The following is a 25,066-nucleotide window of genomic DNA, read 5'->3' on the forward strand; positions in this document are numbered from 1 at the left end:
AGAAAGATAAAGCAGGCAATTTTCCAGTTACACGGATGACAGCAGCTGAAGCTACACATCAATTAGTAGGAACTGTTCTCCAGAAGATAGTTTTATCTTCTAGAGGCGAGCTGTTGCTATTTATCCCTTTGGAAAGATTCTAGACAATATAATTATGGAGACATCCATTCAAAGCCGTTCCCTTAGCTTTCTTTTTCTGGTGTGGATATGGATTTTTTTTTCAGGATTTCATCCAGTGCTTGAATCAGAGCTTTTCAGACCCCCTGTGTGGTAACTGACTGGCTTTTGCATTTACAAAAATGCAGAGCGGCTAAAATCAGCAGGCTTTAGTTCATTCAACAGCCCTGCGGAGCTTTGAGCGATCAGTCACAAAATCTGCAGAAAACAAGAGTCGGAGGCCTTCTGTCATCTTCCGCGATACCAACACTGTGCTGAAAAGGCAGTATTGAAGCCCACCAGCGCCCGAGCTGTGTTAGTCTCTGTCTAAACTCTTCACAACAGTGTCAGAGCAAGCTAGGCTAAAAGCTGGATATTCCGATTGAAAACTGGGGCTTTCGTTTCGTTACTGGTTTCAAACATGTAGTCAGTCTGCTGGAAAAGTGCTTTTTTTCTTAATGGTGGTCAATCTCCTCCCCAGTGGCTACTCTGCTATGATTTACTAGACAATGCATTGGAGCGGTTGTGATTTCAGGCAATACTAGCTCAAAAAAAGTCTCTCAAGATCTGCATTATTTACAAGATATCATTTGTATAGCCCCTTGAGAAGTGGTGGTGTGTTTGTGTTTTATATTGCATCCAGAAAGGCTGACCTAGCAGTACAGGAACTAGTTAATTACATGTTTTTAAAAATATGGGACTTATATATATCACCAGAGACTTTCTCGGATAAGTCCACTTTTTACAACTGAAAGAGATGCTTTGTTACCTTTCTGGAAGAAGGACTGGCCTGAAGAGCTAGCTCAGTTCTGCTCATTATCATGCAGAATGTGGCATTCTGAGAAATCCAATGTGATATTCAGCTGGGAACATTTTCCCTTGTTAATTAGCATCGAGGAAATGACCTTTATATTTATTGCAGCACTCCACAGTAGCAAAAAGCCCAATCAGTAAGAAACCTTGTGACACCTTTCACAGTCTACCTTCCATAAACAGGGGGAAAAGGCAAGACTACTGTCTTGAGTACGAAGGGTTGCTATCCTCTATGAGCTCAGCTAGTTAGGGCCAGCAGCAAATTATGCACTCCCCCATTCTTGTACCATGTTACAGATTACAACCAGGAGAGTTTTTCCATCTTTGATCAAACCTGTAAAGCATATTACCTCAACGGGTACTGTCAGGAAGGTTTTACTTGAAAACGGTGATGGCACCGTTCCACTATATATAGGCAGTTGGTGCTGCACTGAAGCCATTTTTGTTTTTCGGGCCACACAAGTCATCGGTTTCTTTCACTGGAATTTAGGGTGGCAAGGATACTGACCTCATATGATGAGATCTATGATGACAGACCCCATGAGATCCCCTATGATGACACAGTATTCTAGACACAAAACAGCTGGAGCTGGAGAAAATTCTGTAAAGGAATATATATTCAGTATATAGCCTAATTCATTTTCTGATGCTTCAGCAAGGACTAGACAAAATCTCTCCTTTGCTCTCTGTTCAGTACTCACCCTTTCCCTTTTCCCACTCAGCTGCCCCCTTGAGTGGGTGAAGGGGCGATTACAGTCGAGGCAGTGTGCCTTGAGATACAAAAATTGCTGGATTGATTGTGGTCCAAAAAACATTTTCAAATCACCATAAAGGGCAATCAAGACCTTCCCTGGAAAATGCACATTACCCATCAGCCCATACAGTAGGAGAGACTAGAGGATACGAAAAGGGATATTGGAAATGTCCTTTTTGCTTTATCTCTAAGGATTAAATCACCCTATGAGACAGATGGTCCAATGCTGTCACAGCATGTTTAGAAGTAGGTTGTGTTGGAACAGAAAGGACAGTGGAGAATCATGCCGAACACTCACAACAAGATAGGAAACAAGTGAGAATTGATCAAAGTAGGTAATTCAGCTTTAGCTGGAAAGATGTGATCTACAGACGATCTTGGTGACTCCATCACTTTCCTTTTTGTATGCACAGCATCAGCCCTGGAATCAGTAATTAGTCACTTGTGGACAGGACAGATCTGAGGGAGTGTCTACCTGTTTACTCACTGTAAATATAAGCAAATGCTGTAAACATCTCTGACACCTAAGGCACATGGTGACAGCAGGAAAACACACCAAAATAGTTTTCAAGTTGTTTAGGGTTTAAGACATGTGACAGCAGGAATATGTATATACCTTCCTAAGGGCACAAGAGCTCTGCCATTAAGGACAGGATCCTGAAGCTGTTGATTGGTACCAAGGAATCAAAATCTACTAGAAAGGCATCTGAAGGGTTTAAAAGGACCATTTCTATAAGTGCTTGAGACCCAGAAAATCTGGTGATTTTCTTATCTTATTCACTGAATTGGTTCGATTAAGTCACTAATGTATATGAGGGATTTAAAAGAAATCCTCAGATAAGGAGCCGTGAAGTAATGAGGTGGTGTTTCTAGTTTTCAGTGCTCACTGAGAGGTAAATGTCATATTTCTGAAGGTAAGGTTGACCGGTGAAGGCACTGCTCCATTAGTCAATCCCCCTTGTCATACCTGAGGGAGCAAGACGTCCTGAACTGTCTGCTGGCAAAGTCATTATTTTCTGCACCTCTCCTGCTCGCACTGCCTGAGACTCCCACTTGACTGAATCACTGTCAACAGCTCCGCTATCTCATTGTCCTGCTCTTTCTCACCCCCCGCCTGTTAGGTAATACACAGTAAATCCTGCGAACGATGAGACAGCGACAGTGCTGAGGAAAGAAACCCTCTGTTTATCCAAGGGCTTCAGGGAGCAGGAATCCCCCTGTTTTCCCGACGATGAAATAAGAGGCAGGAGTGTGAGGGAATACACTGTATAATCTAGCGGCTCTGGTTCGGCTAGTCATGTCATAAGTGGAACATTTTAATAGACCAAATTCATAAAACAGATGGCTGTTTGAGCTCAGAAATGAAATGAGAGTGCACAGATATAGAGATGGTTTGTTAAAGGTGGGAGCTGGAGATTTTTAAATTTAAAATGTCAATTTTTCTCGAGTTACTTTCACTGCATTTTCTGGGCTCCAAAGACAGCTGTCCAGTGAAAATTAATTTCAACTGTATGGTAAGATGTATATTAATGGGAAATCATTCATTATTTGGACAATTTTTTGAAAGGTGTCAAATGGCTCTTATTCAAATGTATTCTTTTTACATTTTACCCTAATTATTTTTGCTTCAGTCTTTTTTTTATATTTTGCATTGATAATTTAGAATTGCTTGTATTTGTGCTCTGCTTTTTAACAATCCGAAGTAGCTGGGACATCTGTGTTGATACCTAACCAGAACTGCACTGACCCCGCAAGCAGTGTGCAGCTTAAGAAGCAGAGGGGCCACAATGCTGCAAACTACTGACATCATACAGTTTCTATATTGCAACCAGATTTCTGCTACGGTCACAGCAGAAATGTAATGAAGTGGTAGGGATGTGACCCAGTAGTAGCAATTGATGCTCATGCTGTCTTGCTGGTCTTATTCCTGATGGAGAATTGTCTCTTTCCTAAACAAGCGGAAGAGCTAAGGACTCTGCATTCTTTACCCTTGGAGTCGGTACAAAACATCATGCATTTTAGGGAGCTTTAATTTCAGTACTGACAGAAAGTACAGGTTCCTGGGTGTGGTTACATTATTGCAGGAGTTGAAGAAGTGCAGAAAGTACACATTCTGAAACACTTGCTATTACCCAGTGGAAAGCGAGTGGCTTTTTATGTGTTGAACATGAAGAGGAAGGATCACTTATGAAAGCAAAACCAAAAAATCAAAAAATTATTATCGGGCAAATGTGAGTTTTTGCAGCATGTGTACTGACATTTTATTGAGCAGACATTGCACAGGTGAATTCATTATGTTGATTAACATCTGTCATCCACTGGTTTGATCAACAGGATGTCAGTGCAGTGAAAGTCTCATAGGTGATCTGGTCACTGCTGGAAACTGTGCAAGCTGTACACATTTGACACAAGTTGTAGTTAGTTGCAGTCTTGTGGGATTCTGTCCCATTCCTCTTCTAGATCCATGAAACACATGTGCCTGTTCACTGGTCCCTGAGCCCTAGAGGCCACATGTCATCCAAGCACGTCCCACAGCTGTTGGATGGATTTCAATCTGGTGAACAGGGTACTCACAGCATGATTGTCATGTTCTGATTTTGCAAGAAAGCCCCTCTCACATGAATAGCATGAAGACAGACTGTATGTCGCCTTGTAGGAAGGGCAGTGGGATGTGATCATTGTGGAGATGCATAGTCAAGGTGCCCTTAATCACTACCAATGATGCTCTTTAACAACTAGACAACCCTCCCCAGATCATCACACTTGGGCAGGGTCACTCTCCCCATTGTTTGGTCTGCTGCACAAAACAGTGTATCATTCTCCACCTGTACCACACTTGCTGTCATCCATCAGAGTGCTCTACACAAAACCTTGATTCATCATGAAAGAGGGCTCCTCCAGAACACTAATGCACAAAGGCATTGTTGTCTTGATAAGAAGGGTGAATTGGTTCCTTTCTTTGTGCCCAATTAAGTCTCTCACAACTGAGGTGATTTAGTGCTTATGCACAAAATGACTCGAGCGTATAGCTATCAATAAAGAATGATCAATGTATCAAAATGATGCCAAAAACTTTAATCAATGTCCAAGATCTATGCACTAATTCTAAAAGCGTACATGCATAAATAACATGAAAAGTTTCTTTTGATGCTCAGTATTTGCGCAATTAGTTTACAAAACATGTTCTTAGAATAAGGAGATGAGACTTTTCAAAGAAAAGGTATGAAAATTGTGCTCGGTTACCCAACTAATCATTGCAACCAACTGCAATCCTTCCAATCAAAAGAATTTTGCAAAGTATAATTACATTCCAGGCAACTAGAGAAATCTACTCAGATGTAGAATTTTATTTTTTTTATAGAATGCAGAAGAAGAAATAAACTTGTTCCTAGTGCTTCAGCATTTTCTGTCTGTTGATAGGTGAGGCTTAAAATATGTATTTAAAAAATGTAAATGTGACATTGTGATGGTAACAGGCCTTGACCTGAGGTTTTATGCAGCTGTCAGCGAGGAAGGGAAAGGAAATGACTAAATGAGATTCGTCTTCCCATTCTCCAAGGATAAAGAAACCTATTGAAAGAAAGTTTAAAGAGGACGGCATTGATTTTTTAACCCGGCCATCAGCTCTTGGGCATTCAACACAATGAATCTTCTCCCAAAATGAAGCTGTGAAGCTGTGTTGATTGTTCCTCAGGGAAGTACAGGGGACAATCTCTTGACACTGGTTTTCTAAGGTTACCAACATACACATCGTGCAATTTGGGCTGCACAGTTTTTCTTTATTTGTGTGCTTAACTGTGTCTGTCTGTGTGTCTATACACTTTCCCTTATGTGCAGCAGGTGTTGATTTAACAACATATCTTTTTTGCTGCTTGCCTAGGCAGACTATACTTTCATAGCACTCTTTGTGACTTTTGTATTCTCTGTGGTTTAAATTATATAAATAAAGGAAGTGATTGAGATAGTGAAGACAAATGGATCTGCTTTGGTTATGTGGGTAATCTGTGAATACAAGGAAAAACATGGATGCTCTTTCCTTGATCAGTCATCACTGATTGACCGGCTGATTTGTTTATTGATTTACTGATTAAATATGCCTGGATCTTTATTTTAAGATCTTCAAATCTCTCAATGCGTTGGAGTTTAATATCACATTCCTATCCGTGAAATTCTTAACGTGACTGTCCTGATCCATTCCGGGCTCTGATTTACTTAGAGTCCTCAAACATATAATACAGTGAAAGTCACACAGAAGTATTCAGCTAAGTCTGACTAAAATTCCAAAAGAAGCTCTGATAGGAGAATTTAACTGATTTACATTTGAGCAATCAAATTTATCAATGTAAAAGCACAAGGATCTACAAAAAACTATATATACCACAATCTTGCAATTCAAGAGAAGAGAAACACCCGCCTGAATCATAATTGAATCCTTTTATTTTTTTACTCCTTTAGGAAAAAAACAAATGTAATATTGAAAAAATAATGTTCGTACCACACGTACCTAACTCCTAATGCTTTCAATAAAAATGTTTACCGAAATGTAGCACTCACAGATTAATAGTAACTAATATTTCTTTGTGGAGAGAGGGCTTGAGCAATCAGCAATGAGACAATTCATCAGTTCTCTCATGTTTTATACATTCTCAAGGACTCAGCATGTTTTTTTCTGTTTCACCAGAAATTAAAAGCTTAAATCAGATTTGAATGAATTCATATTTCTGTCTGGAAGACCCTTTACCAGGTTTCATGAGCACCAGATACAATAATGCTCCCAGATTTTTGGACCTGTCACTGTTTTCAGTTGCTCAGTCGATACCGAGATTGCATTTAGCTTGCAGTGAAAAATCTGAGCATATTGTATCTAAGGATAACGCTGCAGCATGTGGAGGCAAGAGGGACTCATCACAGTATAGCCAGACAGTTCCTAAGTATAGAACTGCTGTAATGTGCTTGTGAATAAAAAATGCACAGTAGCAGTTTATATTCAGGTGGTGCTTTTAAATGTGTTATACATATTTAATAGACAGATGATAAATTAAAACATTAAGTTGAAAAGTATACTTAATACAGGGCATTAAATATACTTAACAATATTTTCTTAATGACTTAAGCACTACAAAGTACAAAATCTTCTTACTGCAACATTTTAGTCTAACGTTTTATCACTTCTTCCTTTATAATTTATTAACTATATATGAAAGATTAACAAGCGTCACTCTGATATAAAGTATTAACAGGCACATGAATGCAGATATATTACAAGGAAGGTAAATTTTTCTCTGCTTTCTCTACTTTATTATTTTATGAACTAAATTAATGTCAGAAAATTGTAAACGTAATATAATTTTAAAAATGCATTACATAGAAGATGGGATGTATATTTGTCTGGGTGTAAAATCCTTCAGTAATACTTCAGTACAGCAATTACTTTGCATTTCCCGCATTACTGCAATGGAGAAAATCAACTTAGTGATTGTGTCACTGGTCGAACACTTAGAACACTTAAACCCTTGAGCTGAGTTACTCTTGCTGACATGACGTCACAGTAAACAGCTTTAATAATATTAAATAACATTATGACATATGGGCATGTTATGGAATTCTCTTCAGGCTTGTGCCTCAATAATAAAAATGAATGTGTTTCATTGCCAGAAGTTTTTTAGTTTTCTGATCCCTCTCCTTGGGGATAGACTGCACACCAGAATCTCTTCCTTGTTAGGTGCTTTGAGCCTTGTGCATTTAAAGCACTCCATAAAAAATGAAAGTATGTTCTCTGTGTAATCCAGTATGTTGGATTCTTCATGCTGCAGCATGAATGTTCCACAGCAATGGCCTAGATGTCAAATATTTCTGCTCCTTTGTGTTGTGATCGCTATCTGTTTTAATGTGGTCACTCCTGGGTTTGGATTTCTCTTGAACCTAGCGTCACAAAATAGACGTCTGTGTTTAAAATAATATTGCTGTTTCCTTTCAACAGAATGCATTTTGTGTGCATGATTACGCACTTAATTACAAACTGGTGTCTTGTCCTTGAAAACTTGACTTTCCCACACTCCTGTGTTAAAGAAGCATAAACTCATTCGTATAAAAAATATCCTCTCTCCTCTCCATTTTGGGGAAATAGAGTGATTGACATTGTTAGAGATTTTTTTAATGAGGATGGCTTTTGGTTATTTCAGGACTTGTAATGTCTTTCTTTTTTTACCTCTCCTTTCTTCAATGTATTCCTGTAGCGATCATACAACTCCTGTGCTCATTCCCTTTTCATCCCTAGTGGGCTTTACATCTATGGTGCACTATAGGAATCTTTTGAACTTTTCTCTTCTGCTGTGGGAGGATCCTAATGTGAGCAGTGAGATGTTTTTTTCTCCGCTTTTCCTGCATGATTTCAGAAGTCAGCCTTGTCCCTTTTCAGCTGTTCCCTGCAAAATCACAACTTGGAGCTGAAGACCGAATCTCTGACTTCTTAAATCAGCATCAGAGATGCCTTCTCTTGTCTTCTCAAGTGCTGGCACTGTAGACGCGGTCAGGGCTTAGCACATTCAGGCTGCATTATACTCATTCAGCAGGGAATGCTGCATGTGAGTTAGCTCAAGTACAGGGGCTTTCCTGAGGGGGAACAGGATACAGTATGTGTAGCCTCAAAAGTAGGGATATAGGAAAAGACTGATAGTGTTTAATGCCAGTGTTAAATGTTTAATTTCCAGTCTTGCTAGCAGCTAAAACCTCTCATTCTGAATCCTAGTTTAGCACTGCCATTCACTCTCCTGCTGAGGCTGTGCTCTTCTCCTGCATCTTCACAACCTTAGAGGATGTGAAAATAAATGATAATTTTCCTTTAATTGCCATTGGTGTCATTCTGGGACTTTTTCATTGATGCCGAAAGGGAACTAATGATGAATTGCTTGTGTGAGAGACCCAGAGCTGTTTAACTGAGAGTCAGAAGTGCTATAAGGTATTTACCCAATATGTCTTACATTGCAGATATACTAAAAAAGAAGATATGAATTTAAAATAACTTTATTATAATCCTCACAGCTGTATAACACTCATACTGGATATTCATCAAGAAGCGATTGGAAATCCTGCAGATGTGAGTTAACAGTCTGACAAGCTTATTAATGATTGGATTATACCTTGCATTCACTTAGAGCATTGCAACAAGAGTGTTTCTTGGTGTCAGCAAGAAACTGGAGTAATTGTGTTTTTCTTCTGTTGCCTACAGACATCTGAAGAGATTAATCAGATTGCTGTAGAGGAACCTAAAGACATAACCAGGGTTGAACTGTAAAGTGGTATCTTGTGATCTTGGACTTCCCAGTGTAATAACTCTTCAATTAAAGAAAAAATAATTTAACTTAATATAAATAAAACTAAAAACATTAATATAATTTTCCATTTCTGGGACACACCCATAAAGCACAGTTCTAGTTTCATTAGTTATAAAAATGAATTAGTCGTGCACAAAATTAGCCCACTCTTAGCAATGCATGCAATGTAAAATTAGTCATGAGTCAATTACAGAACATTAAATTAACCAGCAACATGCATGTAGATGTTTTACAAAAGCAAACAGCATGAGATCGCTCATAATGGACTGGCCACGTGTGCTTTTGAAGATGCTTTTACAGAGGTTGTCTCCTTTTAGGGAAAGAATGCAATCTTCCCTTATTGTTCTTGTTGATGAAAAATGCTTGGAATTCTGTCCTTGTTTTCGTTGTTTTGCTTGTTACTGGGTGGGAATTTTATGCTCTGACTCCAAAAAACCCAACTGCACATGTCAGACAGACACATGCGCTGCTGTCTGCTGTGCGCTAACAGATTGCAGAGCTTGGGTTTCAGATCCCATGTGTGTATCGGATCATCTTTGAAGGGAAACAAGTCAAATCAACAAATTAAACTTCCAGCAACAACACAGGAATCAAGGAGGAGAAGAGAGCACATACTAAATCCTGGCAGAATATTCCATTTATTCAAATTAGACAAAAAACATTTGTGCTGTCACCAATTCCCAGACAGCTCTGTATATATACAGTATTTACAGTATATATAATATCTATCTTATTGTGTTTCACATTTTAAAAAAGTCATCATATCAACAACCTGTGAATATTCAGGAACACTATACATTTCCCCCAAGGAATTCCAAATAAGCCCCCCTTTAATTGTAACACCCCCCAAATACGCATTTCAAATATCATGTAAAAAATATTTTCTTTTTTTCTCTTTTTTAAAAACATTCATTTCTGAGATGCAGCATATGGTAGAGGAGTTCGTTCCGAGTCAGCGCAGACACTTGCCCGCTGGGGCCTGTTTTACCTGTCGGGCCTGTCTGCTCTGTTCTCGCGCTCTCAGAGTGCAGGGCTTGGCTCTGAATGGCATGTTTTAAAATCCCGAACAAGAAAAGAAAAGGCATTACATTTCAGAAAAATAAAAACACTGGCAAACCGCCGTTTGCCCTCAAAATAGGCATTCATATTTATAATAGGTGACATTTGTTTTGGAGAGAGTGTTTGTCTCTTGAGAAGCGCAGTTGCACCTGAACTCTTGGTTCTATCATATTCAGCACCTGTTTAATGTCTGGTAGAAGTAAATACTTTTTAAAATATCTTTATCTTTACACATTTTTTTTTCTTTCTGGGTTGTAAATCGTACAGGCAGTTTTGGTTTGGAGAAAGAGGAAATGTGGTTCTGATGAGCGTGCCTACAAGGCCTGGTGGATGTCTTCATGGCGCAACACTTTGTAGGTGATCCAGTAGAAGATGTTGAAAATGAGGAAAGACAGGGGGAAGGCGGCCCTGGAAACGGTGTCGATCCGCTTGGCCCGGTCCACGAACCTCTTGCGGATAGACTCGGCGTCCTGCAGCGGTGCCGGGGGCGGCGGGGGGGTGAAGACTGTGGCCCCCTCGACCGCGGCCGTGTCCTTCATCTGCAGGCAGTGTCCCAGTCCGTACCCACGAAAATAAAACCCCCTGCTTTCACGGACCAGCTCCTCCTCCTGCAAGAGACAGGGACAAACATGCAGCGAAGGAACGAGGGGACGGCTTCCCAGTGAGGTGCCTGACTTCCCAGGTCCCCCCCCCCCCACACACATTCCTGCTCAGTTTTGTTTTTCCTGCCTGTGAATCCAGGTTTATCCACCTTCCTGTATTCAGTTCAGTAGTAATTCAGAAAACTCCTCAACGAGGAAGGTGTAAAAGATGGTGGTGGGAGGGGAACGAGAGCTGAGTCTGCTCCAAAATACCAGCACTCTCCCATTTTCTGTTTCTATATTTGATCATAATTTCTATTTATTCTCTGTATAAATAGATGGGCTGTATGGTTTGTCCCTGAGCATCGATTGAAACCATTCTTGACATATCGCCTGATCTGTTACAAACTACCTTTGCTGCCTAAAAGCAGAAATAGGTTAGCATGTGACACGAGCAAAACACATACTGAATGATGGCAGACAGACAATAGAGGTGAAAAAAGTGGTGCAAAGCAAGAACAACACCTAAATAGTGAATATAGCCTGAAAGATGTGTGATCAATTAAGCTTTCCTTCTCAGTGACAGCCCGAGGACTTGGGAACTGTGCACATCTCATCTGAGTATTAATATGCATTGCTTCATACGGAGGGCTTTGTGATTGGCCTTTGAATAAAAGCGCTCATTTGGATTCTGCCCAGAATTTTAAAACTTGTACGGCTCGGATTTGAAATTCTCTCGACACCTGGAGAGAGGCGGTCAGCAGTGAGACGTTTTTAAACTGGATAATTAGCCATCTCTGACAACGTGACACCCCCCCAACTCCAGCACACATACTGGGCAACCCTGGCAGCTCCCTCAATACCCGGGGTGCCCATTAACTTCTCTGTGACATGGGCAGGGCTGGCCCTGAGTGTCCAATCTACCTTCCACCTCGGCGCCACTTAACAAGCACGCTTCTTTCACAAAGCAAGGCTTGCTGTTGAGCTGACAGCGTGTGTCTGCGGAGTGCTCCGGCTCCCCCGCCCAGCTGTGTGAGTGAAACACTGGTCACATTGAAATACTGCTGCATTTAGGCCACCTTGCTGCTCGTGTGTCTTCCTAGCACTTCAAGGGGATAGAGCCATTATCTCAGCTGCATGTCCACAGTCAAGCTCCACAAAGACGATAGTGGACCTTGTGCACTTTACAGCTTATCACAGTGCCTGGCTCACACCTTGCAGGTGAGGGGGAATCTGTTAGTCTTGACCTCACAGCCAGAGCTGCTGTTTCCTCTGCCAGGTAAGTTAATGCCGAGTATTAAAATATTAAGGACATCACCCATAAATATACATTATCACAACCCTTCTAATGAGAGTCTGAATTCACTTCTTTAAATATTACTTTCAAGTGCATTTCAAGGTCCAGATACACAGACACAGAAGACCTTATTACACAAGATCTGCCTGGACAAAAGGAGAGACAAGCATTTCAAAGTTTTACATGGAATACATGGGGGCCATTGTTTCTTAATTCTTTTATGGGCTCACCTGGATGTGCAGAGGCTCAAGAACAAGATTAATACTCACATCAGTATGTTCAGTAATTGCCTTGGAGGTTCTAGAAAGTATTTTTACACGATTTTTCACCTTTAGATGTATGACAAAAACATCAGCCTGAACCCAATGTAAACATACTGTAAAAAAGATTCCTGACAGATGACTGCGGCCTCAAATTACAGAAGCCTTCAAAGCACACAGGGAGCTTTTTATGTTTTGACATGCCAGGCAATACAAAAAGTATCTGTCCAGACTTCTCACATTTAAATTTTCATAGGAAAATTTAAGAGAATTATTCAAATCAAACAATTTTGCTTTCATCTGGACCAAAAAAATATTTCTTAGCTTTCAGACTAGTATTTGAAGTGAGTTATCTAAATACAAGATGTGTTAATGATTGGAGCCTGAATTATTCACAATACAAAGAAATGACGCTATAAGTTTCTACAGGGTGCTAGGTGTCTTCATTTATATTCCATTTTCGTGATAGAATCTAGAAGATATTTTTTAAATTGGCATTTTCCTGGTTGGCGGTGGGGTAAAGGTTACAGAAAAAATATTTAATTCTTATAGTTGTGGATAATAAAGTGAGATAACGAAAACGATCTATCTGATTTTGTAGATGTCAAAACAGGAAGCTAAAAGACACACAAGTGGATGAAGCCTGGTGGATATATTACATATATTTTTAAAATAAAAGTATTACTTAAATGCATACAGTATATTTTCATAGCACTTTGTCCACTTAGCTGCTAAAATAGTTATATAAATCTCATATGGCTCTGGATTTATAATTGCAAGGTTGCAGGTTCAAATCCTGGTGGGGTACTGCTGTTGTACCCTTGAAAAAACAGTAAAGTACAAATCAAAGGAAAGATTTACAATTTTATGCCAAAAGTGTAGTTCGCATTTAGGAATTGTATGACCTCTTCTCATTTGTACAGTAACTCTTTTTATGTTCTTAAATCAAACAAAATCCAAAAAATCCCATCTTTCTTTGTGCCTTTGTCTATGATATGGTGAAAAAAAAGTTATATTATCTTACTTGAGTCAGAGTAAATATTCTTCTGAACGGGACTGGGACATTGTCGTGTTCACATGCAGGAAGGTGTTTCTGATACAGAGACACAGAACCATGTGAAAAACAAATTTGTTGTTTTAAAATTAATTCCTGTAATTACCATTGATGGATGAGCAAGTTTCAGAACAGGTTCTTAAAGAGATGAATTTGATGGAAGTAAGTCACTGTTTTAGATTTCATTTCAATGTTCAACCAATTTGATTTTAAGTGCAAATCGAAAGGTAAATGCTGATTTTATTACAGAAAAAATATTTTCAAACTATAATCAATGTATGTGTGTGAGTATATGAGGAACCATGTCCACTGTCACATCATCTCTTTTTCCTTTTCTGCTCTCCGTCAGTGTGAACTTATAGAATTCTGTACAATGTGGAATATTATTTAAATTCTTTCCTACCAAATGGAGGATTGAATTCAGATAGCTGATGTCATAACACTTATCTAATCTGTAATAGGAGAGCAGAGTCCATGCCAAGGGGGAATTGCAGAAAGTGAGAGCATACTGTTCCGGATCCTGATAAAACCCTCACCGCCAGATCAAAGCCTTGGGAACAGACTTTAAAGAAGACGCATCTGTCAGTGATTGCATAGGCTTGTCATATAAGGACTGACGATGCAAACGGGAGGAGGTTGAGGGTCTGAAATGACAACGGAGTTTTTGGCACTAAACATCCCAATTAATCAGCTCTTAAAAAAGCCAATTAATATCCAGAATGAGACACCGAATGCTCCATTGAGAAGTCTCCTGAGAGTGACTGCAATAGACATTTTGTGGTCTTACAGCCGTGGGGTAGGAATCACCCCGACACTGTGAAGAGGAATGCCCACAACGTCCAGGTGGTACCTGTAACCAAGGAGATGGCCAGCTGGTCGGGTCTGGACTGCTCTTGCCATTTCACTACTCCTTGTTTACATTGTACCTCAGCCGTGATGAATTCAACAAAAACCTTCATCTGTCTCTTCCGAGCGGAGCAGAGGAAGGAGATCCCATTGAGAGCTTCCCGTACTTCCCAGGACTCCCGGAGTAAGAAAAACCGACGCACACAGAAAAGATCTTGTGTGAATGCATTTAGGATCAAGGGTTTGTTCCAAGATTTTTTCTTTCGGAGGCTGCATTCAAGGCCGATGACAGGTCAGAGGCGAAGAGAGGAGGACCGGAGACATGGTGCAGCAGGGGACAGGGAGTGAGCCGCGAGGAGAGTGCACGTGGAGTGGCGGGGGGGACTCGGGAGGGAGGGTGGGTGTGGAGGAGCTCTCCGGGACAAAGACTCACGCGTGCCGGACACCTTGCCCTTTGGGACAGAGGTCAGTTTACCCTGGAGCCGGTGCTGCAGTGCTGGGATATCGTCCCATACGTGGGCTCACCGCCAGGCAGGTCACACGCCTTCCGCAGTGACTCTGTGCTTCCTGTTTGGCTAACCAGACCCTTTGTGCAGAGACGTAAATAGAGAAATTACAATAATGCGATTAAACAAGTTAGCAGCACTTGAGGTCAAGTGCCTCTCCGTACTCCAGCTCAAGATCACGATTAGAGTTTCATTTTAAGTGTGGCTTCTTTATGTTATTCTGTACTCATAAAATGCCCTTAATGGGAAGCTCTGCTTGTATAATGGGCATAGCTAAACAAGTTTAACCTTGAGATTACTGAATCTGCAGTTTTAGAGTACAGAAATCATCTAGAGGGTAGCACATTATTTCCAGAGCATTTCATGTCATAACTAATCACAAATGCAAGAACTGGACAGTCTTTTTAGGACTGATATAAGATGGGACAGTTAAAGGCATAATTAAAATGAATGTTATTGATGTTATGATGAATCACTGGTATTTGGTATCAAAAGCCTTTTATACTTCACAGGGTTTCATGACCTTGATAGTCTAATAAGACACTGTATTGTAATGTGTAGCGTGGCTTATTTTTCAGATTAGTATATACAGTATAGAATATGTTTATTTTAGTATAAATGTCTTTAAAATAGTATTGCCAGCATTATTACATAAATTTGTATTCATCTGTTATTTCATTCTATAATCATTGACACTTTTATCCAGAGCAACTTATATTTGTATTCTTTTACTATACACACTGTAGCTGCCCATTTAAGTGAAGCCAACTGACTAAAGTACCTTGCTCAAGAGTACACTGGCAGTACATAGATCAGATAAGATCACTTTGTCAGTTATATACAATTTCTTGCATTAGGAATTCGTCTTTTCACATACCCCAGCTTGCTCTCCATGAGACACACAGACAGGGAGAGAAGCTGGGGGTCAGAGTGCAGGGTCAGCCATTGTACAGCACCCCTGGAGCAGCTGGGGTTCAGGGCCTTGCTCAGGGGCCCAACGGAGTAGGATTCCTCTGTCGACCGCAGAAATGGAACGCGGCAACCTTCCAGTCACAGGCGCAGATCCTGAGCCACTAAACATCTTGAGATTTGAACCTACAGCCTTCCAGTTACAAGTCTACAACCCTTCACAATCCTCCATTCAGACTAAATTATGAATTGCTTATGTCCATGGAACAGAGAACTAAAGAGCCACGCAGGAGCTTAGTGTGCGATGGGATCTCCTGTGTGCTCCTAGGCTGCCTATCTACTACATAGATGAGGGTTGTCAGTTTCATTAATAATTAATAACTGTGGTTTGACTGAAATGGTGAAGGCAGACATTAGAGGTACTTTGTTTTTAAAAATAAGGCAGGTTATACTGCATGTATGTAAAATGTATTCAAAGTGACAAACATTTTGATAAATGAAATTGGTCAATCTTTAGAATCTTTAGAACACACACATACATCCACATCTGTAAGTGTGTCTCTTTCCCTATGCTGATGGAAAGAAAGTGGAATGATCCGGGGCAGGAGAGGCAGCTCTGCTGACACACAGCTTTATTGCAGGGAAAATTATCTTTGGAGCAATTTTATTGCGGGGAAAATCAGGACAGTTTCCTAGAAATGGAGGAATTGGGACTGAAAGCAGAGAGTGGCTTTTGATAATCTGTTGAGACCTATTGATTGACATAGCTGCTGTTATGTTTTTAAATCAGAATTGTTGTCCATCACTTGGACCTGCTGGGTCTGACGACTGGCTGGATGTTGATTCTGTTGAGTTACGGGATTCATAGAGCTATTCTGGAAGTTTGTGCTGTGAAGTTTGGGCTGGCACTTTTAGGTGACTTATTATACTGCTGTACAGACACTGCTATCTGCACCAAAGAAACAGACTAACAGACTTTTGCGTTTACACAATCTAAGGATTGCCATCAAAGTTGTGTTTTCATCTAGTTTAAGGAGTATGCTGCAAAAGGACAAAGGCTCTTGGCTTTCGTTTTTAAGTTCAGGGGACAAAGTCTATTACATAAGACTGAGATGGAACTTGGATCATCCCTGCTCCTGCCCTCAAGCTAAGAAAAAATATTTTGGTCAGAGATTCACCAACAATTTGTAATCACCAATGCTGGGGAGTAATACTACGTTTCAGTTCAGAACTAAAATCAGGGTGTGATAGCTTTCTGGTACTCTAAAACACATTGTCCAAGTAAAAGAGGGAAATATTGATTAATCCTTGTCAATACACAATGGTGTACATGAGGTCAAGCATCAATATATGTTATTGATAATCTTGGACTCCCTTTGTCAGTGGGAGAACAAAATCAATACTGATCTCAGACAGACATACATTATGTACTACATTACATTATATTCCAAAAGCAACTAACAACAAAGAAGAGGATTTCTAAAGTTAATTCAAACATTTCACACAGGGTTGGATCAATGATCCAGGCTTGGTAAAGTGGACAAGCCTACTTTGCGACAACTCGGCGCTCTATTTCAACAAAAAAAAAAATCATATTCAGAAGCTATTTAAAAAATGAAGCGTTATGTTTTAGGAACTCCACATTTAGTTCCTATGCATATTTTGGGATTATATTTATTGGAAATTGCTTCACACCCCATGATTAAAAAAATTGGCATCCCTGAAATCAAACCCAAGCTTTCTACCAAACCCTAATAAAATCCACAACTTATTAATTCAGCGGTATTTGTTGTTGATACCATCGAGTGAGGTGATGTTTTGACGTTAAATGTGATTGAAGGTTGACAGAGAAGTACTTCAGATCTGCACGGAGTGGAAGGTACCTAAGTGTACAGGCCAGCAGGCTTTCTGTGAGACTGGGCCGAGGTGGAGACTGGCTGTGTTTGAGACTCCTAGTCCCTGAATACCGGCCATGCACAGAGAGAGGAATCAAACTCACTATCCTCTGTCGGCGCTGCCTCTTTCTCAGCCTGATGAACTCTTTGTGCTGCCGTGACACAAAGTTGACCGCTGCATACTCCAGGAGAGCCGCAAACACGAAGAGCAGGCATACGGCCATCCAGATATCGATGGCCTTCACGTACGACACCTGGAACACAAGCCAGAGCAGTTTGAGCACATGTCCTTCAGCAGCGCACTTGGGCTCTCGTGCTAAAAGACGTTCATTATGTTCGGCAATCCGGTGGCCCTACAGCAGCTCCTGGTTAAAGAGGGCATGTGTGGAGCTTGTGCTGTTTTCAGTGCAGTGTACATCACAGCTTTTATTTCCTGCTGTGTCAGTGGTTTCCTGAATAAGGACAGCTTCAAAATGCTGCAGGTTCGTGCAGAAAGAAAATGCTGAAATGGACAGGCTAGCAATTCAGCTGACCAATTGAATGCTCTTCAGATCCGGGCTCACTGTGATGTGAATCCCCTACAAATGACAACTTGTTTGGAGAGCAGCTGAATTTGTGATTCATAAACCTTGGAGGGGAATGGAACTGACATGCCAGATGTACACTGCTTCTCACCCGATCTACAGTATTTGTCACACACTTGTAACTTTACTAGAGGGGGAGAAAACCCTCAGTCTGCCCTGGAGGGGACGTGATGCGAACAACATCCGATGTAACTTCAGTTCTTCGTGCATGTGAATGATTCCAGGGGCATCAGCAGGAGAAGGACCTTCGTCACCAGGCTTACCTTGGGCAGGGAAGCCCGAGATCCTGAGCTCTGGGTGGTCATAGTGAGCACAGTGGTGATGCCCAGGCCAACCCTGGCTGGAGCTGCGTCCATGTTGATCCAGAAGGAGACCCAGGACAGGATGACAATCAGCAGGCTGGGGATGTACATCTGGATCAGGTAGTAACCCATCTGCCGCTCCAGGTGGAACTTCACCTCAATGCAGGTGAACTTCCCTTCAGCCACAGAGAACCAGGGAGAGTGAACACAGGTGAGATGGACAAGTGTCCCTGTGCCTCCTAACAAGGCCAGTTCTCATGGAAATGAACACTTGCCACGTTGCAGATTTAAACTGATTATTCTATTCTATTGGAGTGGGCTGCAGGTACAATATGTACTTACATCCAACTGTCTACCGTGTTCAGACAAAAGATTTAAGTTTAACTAAGGAATCAATGAAAGCAAGTTATGAACTTAGGAATTTGAAGGGTGGTCTGCCTCTGCACACATATTCAAATATCTTTTAAATCAGCAATTTAAAGAATGAAAACAATAGAGCTACAGCCAAAGTGATCCTACCAGATTCTCCTGATGGTGCCTAAAGGAGGAGATGATGGGAAGCTGACCTGTGTTGTAGTATTTGGTACAGTAGCCCAGGTCCTTCTCGTCTTTCAGCAGAAACTGGGGCAACGTGAGTCCCTCGGCCACCTGCACTGGGCCCTCATCGAGCCACTCAAAAATGAGGTCATTCATGGTGTAGCCAACTGCAGAGGAAGAGGGAGACATCGCTTGCTGGACGTCTGAAATGCTCTGTCCCAGAAAATGAGTACATTGAGCCTGTTACCTGAAGTATAGGGAGTCCACAGACTTCCCTTATTATTTTTAGTTGGGGGGGATTGTGGTAAAAAGATACTTCTTGGCACCTTTTTGGAACATTTGTATGCATGAAAGTATTTTTAGTGTATTTAACAAAAGTACTCTCCTGTAAACTATTTTGGATTATTACAATGTTTTGATCTTGATCACGAGCCACACAATAATACTCATGCAAGCCGTAAGCACATTTTAAATGCAAAGGGATGAACTCATTTTCCTGTGTTGTTTATGCCTTCTCTTGTCAGTGAAGTAGGAGGCAAGTAAGCAAGAGAGATAGATCTGGACACAGTTCGAATTCACAGTAAGACACACCCAACACAATCTGTGCAACTGAAGTGAGGGTAGGGGCTTATCTTTCCGTTACCTGTCGATGGCAAAATGGCATAAAGCTGCCTGAACATGTCAAAATCTGGTGACTTGAAAAGCATATGATTTGCAAGCTGGGCCGCCTGCTTGAAATATTTGCGAAGGGTTTGCACACGTTACTTAACAAATGGAGAAGGGAATACAGATTGAATAATACGCCTTGTAAGATAGTTTCTGCAAATATGTCACGATGACCAGGAGGATTTCAGGGCAAACTCTGTAGACAAAAATGCTCCAGGCATAATCATTTAAATAAACATTATAATAATGTTCATCACACTTCCAGTTTCTGTTCTAAAGATGCCCTCTCCTTTGCCCATCTCAACCATAACACCAGTGGCTCTGTGCTGGGTGAGTTTACAGGCTCATTTAAAATGCATGAGGCATGCTGGAATGGTGTGGAATTCTTGACGCGTCTGAATAATGCTGATGTCTATCTCAGCCCCTTGAGGTCTGAGTTACAAAGGCATACATTATTCAAGATGTTATCCCCCGTTCCAACAAGAAGCCAGAACAAGACAAAAAATAAAACAAATTGTTTGTTTGGAGATTTTTCTGTGGCACTCACGGTATACCAGGCTATGGAGCAAACAGAAAACAATGATCAATTATTTATTGAATTGGAACTTTTTCTTTTCCCTTGTTTATTTTTCTTGAGTTATGCATGCGCTTGACAAAACATCCTTAATCCTAAAGTGCATTTTTTAGGTGCCTCTTCCCCTCATGTCCTTTCATATAGGGGAACACATATGTACAAGATGACAAGAGTTTTACTGGTGAGAAAACAGGCCACTGTTGCTCTGTGTTGTGATCCAGTTATGCTTCTAAAGGGCTAACTATAGGGTCAGTGAAAGACAGTTGAGACAGGAGTTGTGCAAGGGAGCAAATTCCCACTGTCTGCTTTTACTCAACTGCTCACTATGATGATGTGCAGGTTTAAATGGGAGGAGGGATACCTTTTGGAAATAATAGATTTTAATAGTTGAGAAATAATATCTTATTTCACATGAAGTACGTAGGAGACAGATAAGAGACAGCTAGGACTCAATTACAGAATGACCAAAGGGCATCAAACTTTGTATGAAAAAAAAAAGTTTTTTTATATATTAACTTTCCAGGATATTTTGGAATGGAAAAGGCATTTCAGGAGATTTCCTTGAATTTGCCTCTTGTCTCCAGTAATCGTCTCCATGTCAGAGACCATAACTCACAAGACCCCACTAGAGAAGAAGAAGCTGGTTGCAGGACAGGCGCACAGATAAAGCTGAATCGATTTTAGAAATGAATGTGGTTGCCAGAGCAATCTTGGCACAGTGAAGATTTTCTGAAAATGAATAAGCAAGGTATTCTTCTGTTGGGAGAGTATCTTGTTTATTCTCCTCACTGGATCTGTCTAGGGTTTACCCTTTTACCCAGAAATGCAATTAATGAGCAAGATCAAATCTCTTGACGAAATGAACCTTTATTTTTTTTATTGTAGCCTTGTTTTTTGAAGTTTTAAAAGTGAATAATATAATATGTGGGCAGTGTATATGTTATAATATCAAATGTTGAAATATGCACACATCTGGGATTTGGAACATATAGTTCTAGACTTGCTGTCTTTCTGATGTCCTTGGAAGTGGGGTGATATTACTCCCTGGCCACATTTTAACACTTGCTGTATTCCCACTATCAAAAAAGAACTGTTAAGCTGCAGGAAAGTGCTCTCTTTAATTAGAAATGATTATGCCCCTCTAATCGGCTTTGACCTGTCCATTCTCTTTCATTTGTGAAGGTTTTCAGTAATAGTCTTGGCAAGGAAGCATTTAATTGCAAGCTGCGAGTGACCCAGTAATGCTGAGTTATTTCCTACAGACAGACTGAGCCATTTCAGTTTTTTATTAGTGGTTTTCTTCCCTCAGCCAGCGGCAGTAGTGGGCGAGATTGAAATATGCACACATGCTTCAGGGAACATCCTGTTCATCGAAACATCTGTAGATATTAAAAATACCCGAATCGGTAACCAGTGCACAAAGGCCAGTGGTTTTACAGATTTAGATTTTGCCATAGCTTTAATTCCAGGGCTGGGGGAGGCGATCCATTCCAATGAATAATGTTGCCTCCGCTCCTCATTTGGCTTTTGATAAACAAAGCGGTTCTTTTCTCTCTGTGTGTGGATAAAAGGTGCTGTGGGCATGCCAGAGGTCTGACACGTAATCTGAGGGACACGCAAGGAAACTTTCATTATTGATATCCTGAAAATGAGTTCTGCAGACGGAGGAGGTTTCACAGCTGGAAGCAGAAGGGGAGAGTGTCAGAGGGTTGGGGATTATTGCTGTTTTTTTCCGTTTTTAATCCTGCTGAATAAAAGAAAACATACGGAAAATAGTGCTTGCTGTTGTGGTGCTTTTGTACAGGGGACAATGGTGTATATTCCTGAGGTAAAAGACGCAAGGGTCTGAGTTCAGGATGCACAGCCGGAAGTTCTTGGCACGTTATGTAGCTTCCTGCCTATCAAAACCATGTTAGCAGGGACGCTATCCTGAGATTCCTGCCACGCACTCTGTGATTTTTTAATCCGTCATACTCCCTAGGTACCTCCTTGGGTGATGGGACTGAGGTGGAGTGTGAAATGAGAAGAAGAAAAAGGAAGGAAATCAACGGACTCACAGCTTTCAAGCTGCATGGTACATGTCTGAATATCCATTGGGAAATTCTTCAAGTCCATAGGGCAGGAAAGGGTCAGAGTCAGCCTGAGATAGAGACAAGACAAGAGACAGAGGAGGAAGCTCAGGAGGCAGGAAAACAGAAAGAGACAGAGGAAGCAATATAACACACATAGCAAAGGAAATAAAGACAAGGAAATAAGGGGTAGCAGATGCAGAGAAGTCAGGAATATTGTAATGTACCATTCTGATTGCAAATTACATAGACGTCTGAGCTGACTCGCCTAGCTTTTACTTGCAATCTAGACGATAATGGCAGAGGTATTTTTGTGGGAAGATGCACTGCAAAAGAAAATTATTTCAGTACCTCTTCTACATCACAGCATTACTGAAACAATATGTTTATTGCAGAGCAGTTCATCTGTTATTTTATTTATTCAGGTTGCCAATGTATAAAGCTTTCAGATTGCTAATGGGAAAAATAAGCGCTGTTGAGGACTTTTGCTGTTAACGAGCTGCTGTATAATTATCTGTTGGGCAATGTGTGTTGTGCACTTTTAAGTTCCAAGCATGGTGCACGTGGGGATGCATTCATTTCTGAGATATCTATTATATTTAAAAACAAGTTTTGACTTATTTCTTACAGACCCACTGAGAGACTAACTGTATCCAGTGGAATCTGCAACACGATTCAACAAAATCTGCCTAATCTGAGAGAAAAAGCACTGGAATGATCTCTTTTGTCACTGCATGCTTCTGTGCTGACACATCTTGGCATATCTCATGTTTTCAGTTTAACAGTTGCCTAGTTTGTACTTAATATCTGCCAATTTGATGAGATTTTGAGAACTCTAACAGGGATCCTTGTTTAGTTTTGGGTGAATAAGAGGTGTGACTTGCTATGAAAGAGAAGTTAAAGTAGGTTAGAGAAGAAGAGCTTTTATTTCTTTTCAGAAATTTCCAGGTGGTGCAGTGTAAGCCCGTCTCTCTTTAGAAGGGGTGTGTCGTGCAGCTGTCACTCAGATGGCCCCTCGCACTGTGGCCCTGGTGGCGTACCTGATGCTGTACAGCACGTTGCCGTTCTTAAAGATGCGCAGCAGCTTGTTGTCCGTGGTGACCTCGTGAAAGTTGGCCCCCTTCTCGTTGGCGAAGAACAGGTCGGGCTTCCAGATGGAGTCCAGCATGGAGGGGTCGAGGTCCAGGGAGTCGTCGGGGTACTCACTGTACGCCAGCCGGGGGTCGCTCCACTGCTGCCTCAGGAAAACGTTCAGTCTGTAGTCCTGCGGCGAGGGAAAGAGAGCAGCAGACACCACTCACTTCCAGACGAATCTAAGTTGTATCTGTTCTTTTTTATTCCGAGTTACCCAGCTTTCTCTCCTCATTTGCGTGACGGATTCATTTGGTACCGCTCGGTGAGGACTAATGTGCTCTGTAATAGACTGTAAGCTAACCTTCATTCTTACTTGGGCTGTGTTTGTAAGGTTCGGCGCTCAGCTCAGCTGATTTCGCTTCTTCTTATCGATTTGACTGGTTCGGAACGGGGCTGTGGGACGGCAGCTGTTGGTCAGCTGAGGACCGTGCGTATTCAGGCGAAAGCTGAAGGAGAGTCGCTGACTGCCCTGTGTGTGGACACACTGCTGGAGAGGACATATCCCTTCACCACCGCACCCTACCCCCGTCATGAGTCGGATGAAAACTTTACCGAAAGCAACAGAGGCTCCTTCTTATTTTTTCTCGAAAAATAGATAGCTAAAGAAACATGTAACTAAACAAAGATTTGGGATTCAGGAATCGGAATGTCTCTGAAATAAATTCGTTAAATGCCATTCATCTTGAGAAAAAGTGTCTTATAGAGTACCCACATACAATGAGAGCGGTAAAATAGTTTTAGCTAGCTGAAGAAAGCCTTTTCTCTGGATTCTACTGTAGAAACAGGCATTGCCTCCTACACGTCTTCCGTATTATGGTCTCTAATAAGCCCACAACTCGCAACTGAGAAAGAAATGTAAATTTCTGCTTTTACCACTGACCAGCACAGCCCAACGCTTCCACCCCAATGACAGATGAGGTTCTCCAGGAGAGTTATAGAGCTCAGTGCTGCCTTATTGATCACTCATTGTTTCCCCAACACCAAGGCATTAGTTTTTGTTAAGGTGGTTGGGTGAAAAAAAGAAAAAAAAAGTGTATTCTTAAGTGTGTACATTCTGCAGTTTTAAGGAGAAAAAAAACCATGATGCAGCTCAGCTGAGATTAATGGATCTTCCCTGCATTTTTCAAAATTCTAACTTAAGCCCATCAAAAGCAGCAGAAGAACAAGCAGAGACAATGCATTAATCAAAATAAGTAGAAGACTTTGGAGCACCACGCAGAGAAATTATTGCTGCTTCCTTCTAAAGGGATCTTACCCTGGTGTAAGCCTGCTGTAGTCTTCTGGCAATCTATTACAGTTAATATCTTCAGTTTTGCTCACCAAACCCTTCCCCTTAAGACTTATTAATGTCTTCTATTTTTCATTTCTGAATTTATTTTAATTTTAATTGCAGATAAGGTACTTAATTATAATTGGGTCATTAATTTAAATACAACTACTCTTCTCAGAATTTCTGCAGGTAGCTTTTCCTTTCTGGCTCCTTGTTTTTGTATGCCATGGATGAGCATTTTGCACTTAACAGATCAGATTAAACCCTGAACTCTCACTCTGATGTGCAGAAGATATAAGCAAAGAGGATAAACAGAAGATAAAACACAATAAACAAAGATAAAAACACTTTATGTTTATTCTCTACAATATGCACAGAGATCTGCTGCTTATTTTCTTCTAAATGCTTCCAAATAGAGCTACTTAACTGAATGGTACAAGATGGAGCTGTGTTGTGTTTGTGCTGC

The 25,066-nt window shown here is 40.9% G+C and overlaps 1 protein-coding gene across 1 annotated transcript in view; it reads right to left on the reverse strand.

Annotated features, from left to right (window-relative positions):
- Positions 1–9,197: 9,197 nt before the first annotated feature.
- Positions 9,198–25,066, reverse strand: part of glra4a (glycine receptor, alpha 4a) — a 43,320-nt gene continuing 27,451 nt past the window's right edge. Inside the window, exons 4-9 of the mRNA XM_006632916.3 lie at positions 23,237–23,460; positions 22,185–22,267; positions 18,917–19,054; positions 18,312–18,526; positions 17,569–17,718; positions 9,198–10,724 (exon numbers count right to left, since the gene is read on the reverse strand). Coding sequence (XP_006632979.2) covers positions 10,431–10,724; positions 17,569–17,718; positions 18,312–18,526; positions 18,917–19,054; positions 22,185–22,267; positions 23,237–23,460 — 1,104 coding nt within the window. The 3' untranslated portion in view covers positions 9,198–10,430. The remainder of the gene's footprint in view (positions 10,725–17,568; positions 17,719–18,311; positions 18,527–18,916; positions 19,055–22,184; positions 22,268–23,236; positions 23,461–25,066) is intronic.

This window comes from Lepisosteus oculatus, chromosome 8, assembly GCF_040954835.1.
Source record: "Lepisosteus oculatus isolate fLepOcu1 chromosome 8, fLepOcu1.hap2, whole genome shotgun sequence".
Classification (NCBI taxonomy): Eukaryota; Metazoa; Chordata; class Actinopteri; order Semionotiformes; family Lepisosteidae; genus Lepisosteus; species Lepisosteus oculatus.